The sequence below is a fragment of the Dendroctonus ponderosae genome, unplaced genomic scaffold (genome assembly GCF_020466585.1).
Source record: "Dendroctonus ponderosae isolate FM_Combo_2020 unplaced genomic scaffold, Dpon_F_20191213v2 Dpon_F_20191213_10, whole genome shotgun sequence".
Taxonomy (NCBI): Eukaryota; Metazoa; Arthropoda; class Insecta; order Coleoptera; family Curculionidae; genus Dendroctonus; species Dendroctonus ponderosae.
This window is the reverse complement of record NW_026017111.1, coordinates 2,415,071-2,417,669: the sequence shown is the minus strand read 5'-3', so window position 1 is coordinate 2,417,669 and position 2,599 is coordinate 2,415,071. Positions and strand designations below refer to the sequence as shown.

General features: G+C 40.0%; 1 protein-coding gene across 1 annotated transcript; it reads left to right on the top strand.

Annotated features, from left to right (window-relative positions):
* Nucleotides 1–838: 838 nt before the first annotated feature.
* Nucleotides 839–1,740, top strand: LOC109542718 (the record flags this gene model as incomplete). The annotated part of the gene is given in 3 exon segments (XM_019912054.2): nt 839–1,093; nt 1,160–1,335; nt 1,445–1,740. Coding segments are annotated over 3 exon segments (614 nt in total), but the record flags the coding sequence as incomplete, so codon positions are not given.
* Between the last annotated feature and the right edge of the window lie 859 nt (nt 1,741–2,599).

The window sequence follows — 2,599 nt, the reverse complement described above, 5'->3', positions numbered from 1 at the left end:
AAAAATGTGCATTTTAATGCTCTACTCATGAAAAATAACTGGAGATTTATAGCTCAACCGGTTCTTTAACTAGCGGCCAAAAGCTAAGGGCGGTTTTCAAGATTCGAGTTTAAGTTAAATTTTCGCATTTGCGTATTAGTTAGAAACATTTTAAAACTAATGCTTTACACCAGAAAAATGTGAATTTTAATGCTCTACTCGGAAAAAATAAGTGGAGATTTACAGCTCAACCGGTTCTTTAACTATCGGCCAAAAGCTAAGAGCGGTTTTCAAGATTCGAGTTTAAGGTGAATTTTCGCATTTTGCGTAGAAATTAGAAATGGTTTGTTAAATTATTAAATTGATGTTTTAAACAAAAAACTTGGATTTTAATGATCTATCCGGCAATAACAAGTGGAGCATTACAGCCCGAGCGGTTCTGTAAATATCAGCCAAAGGTTAAGGGCGGTTTTGAAGATCCGCGTTAAAGTTGAATTTTCGCATTTTGCGTAGAAATTAAAAACATTTTTAGATTAATGTTTAATACACAAAAATGTGTATTTTGATGCTCTATCGGGCAATATCAACTATAGCTTTAAAGCTCAGCTGCTTCTCTTAATATGAGCGGCCGAATAGAGGTTTGTAAGATCCGCATTACTACGAATTTTTCGCATTTTGCATGGAAAGCAGACACAATTCTGAATTGATGTTTTATACGAACAAATGCGTATCTCAATGCTCTATTCGGCAGTGACAACTGGAGCTTTGCAGCTCCACCCGTTAATTAAATATCAGCCAAAAATAAGAGCGCTGTTCAAACCCGGCATTCATCAAACAACAACTCTCTGATACCTTTCAGCAACTGATGGAGACCTGGCGATTTCCCCAGTTTTGGGAATTTTGATCGGCGCCTCTATCACAGTAATAATAATCATTGTGATAGTCGTTGTACGAGTGCGAAGATCGCCAAACGGCCCTCAAGGGATGATTGAAGAGAAAATGCCCGGAGTTCCGGGCCATTGCAACACGATGTCATCCACCAAACCCCTACTGCGTAGCGCATCTCCTAGGGAGATGGACGAGAAGGATCCTGATATAATTCCTGCAAAGTACGGTGAGTCTTTTCATCGATTGCGCTACTGAGCTGAACACTGAGTTGGCATTTCAATATGCGTTTCAGGAGCCGCAGAAGCCGCAGAAGACAATCGCCTGCTGTCTCTGACTGGATCCCAAGTGTTCGCACACCACGAGGCCAACGTATCCCTTAGTTATCCAACTGACGTTCTGGTGTCCCAATGGACGAGCCCCGTTAGTCCCGTTTCCATTAAGCAAATTAGTCAGCTAACGCAATCTACAGTAAGTTTTTTGCCCGGATTAGAGCCTCTATTTTCAAGCTTTGGCTGCCTGTTGCAAAACAATACCAGAGAAAAGTTGAATTTGTGATTGAAAAACTGCATTGTTTCAGTACCATCAGTACAGTAATCCGGTCGCAATGGTCGGCACATTTCCAAGAGACTCGCGGCCCAAAGACTTGTGCTTAGGGAACGGAAACTCGTCAACTTTGGCCCGAACTTCCGACCTGGAACTGAACGGACTGGCCATCAAAGAAAGACTGATGGCGAACAGGCTGCCGGAAAGTTGTGTTTAATCGTCAAAGTTGTTGTGCATGTGCCGTCCATAAGAGGACTATTTCGAAATAGTTGAAACATGACGATTTTGGAGATCAGTTCTGTGTTGTTGAGGCGGATTCATTTTTTACAAACTTCTTTTTGGGTATTTCGCCTCAGAAATTTTTGTCTTTAAAAAGACTGAATTTCCTCACGTCTTTTATTACAGATTGATGAATAGTGCTCCCATTTCGCAATAAGAACGAATTATTTATCAAAAAGTAATCATGAACTATCACCTAGAGGGCATCCTGCGACACACTTAGGCTCAAGCTGCAAGAGAAAATTCCAATTAGTAGAGAAATTAATTTGAAAAATTCAATCTGTAATAAAAGACGTGAGGAAATTCGGTCTTTTTTAAAGACAAAAATTTTTGAGGCGAAATACCCGCAGCAACTTCCGAGTTAGATCGAAAGATAGAGCGACTATCGCTCTAAGAAATGGCAAACTTTGGTTCTAAAGAGGGTTTAGTGTATTTTTATAGAAATTTTCAAAATTGGCTTGTCAATTTCGCATTTTTCGAAAATTAATTCCTCCCAAACCAGAATCGCTGGCAACTTGCACCTTTAGCCATGAGATAGAGCGAATATTCTTCTGTAAAACGGAAAAGCTTAGTTGCGCCCAGTGCTTTTGGTAATTTTTGACGAAGTTTCCAAAACCAAACTCGCCTGCAAAAAAACATTCTTTATGTGGCATTTTCAGCCAATGCCTGTAAAGTTGAATTTCGCAAAAAGTGCCCCTGAAAGGGCCAAATATTTGGCATGTTATCTTATAGGTAGTTGCTACGGAAGTTTATGAAAGCGCAAAGTTATGCCTCTTCAGTGTGAGTCAACCCGTACTGCCCTGCTAAGACAAGATAGTCGTATCTGCAATTTTTCACTTTTTCAGCTTATGCGGTATACTGGTATAACAGAGTTTGCTTTACTTATCACCTTTAGAATACGGTTTTTCAA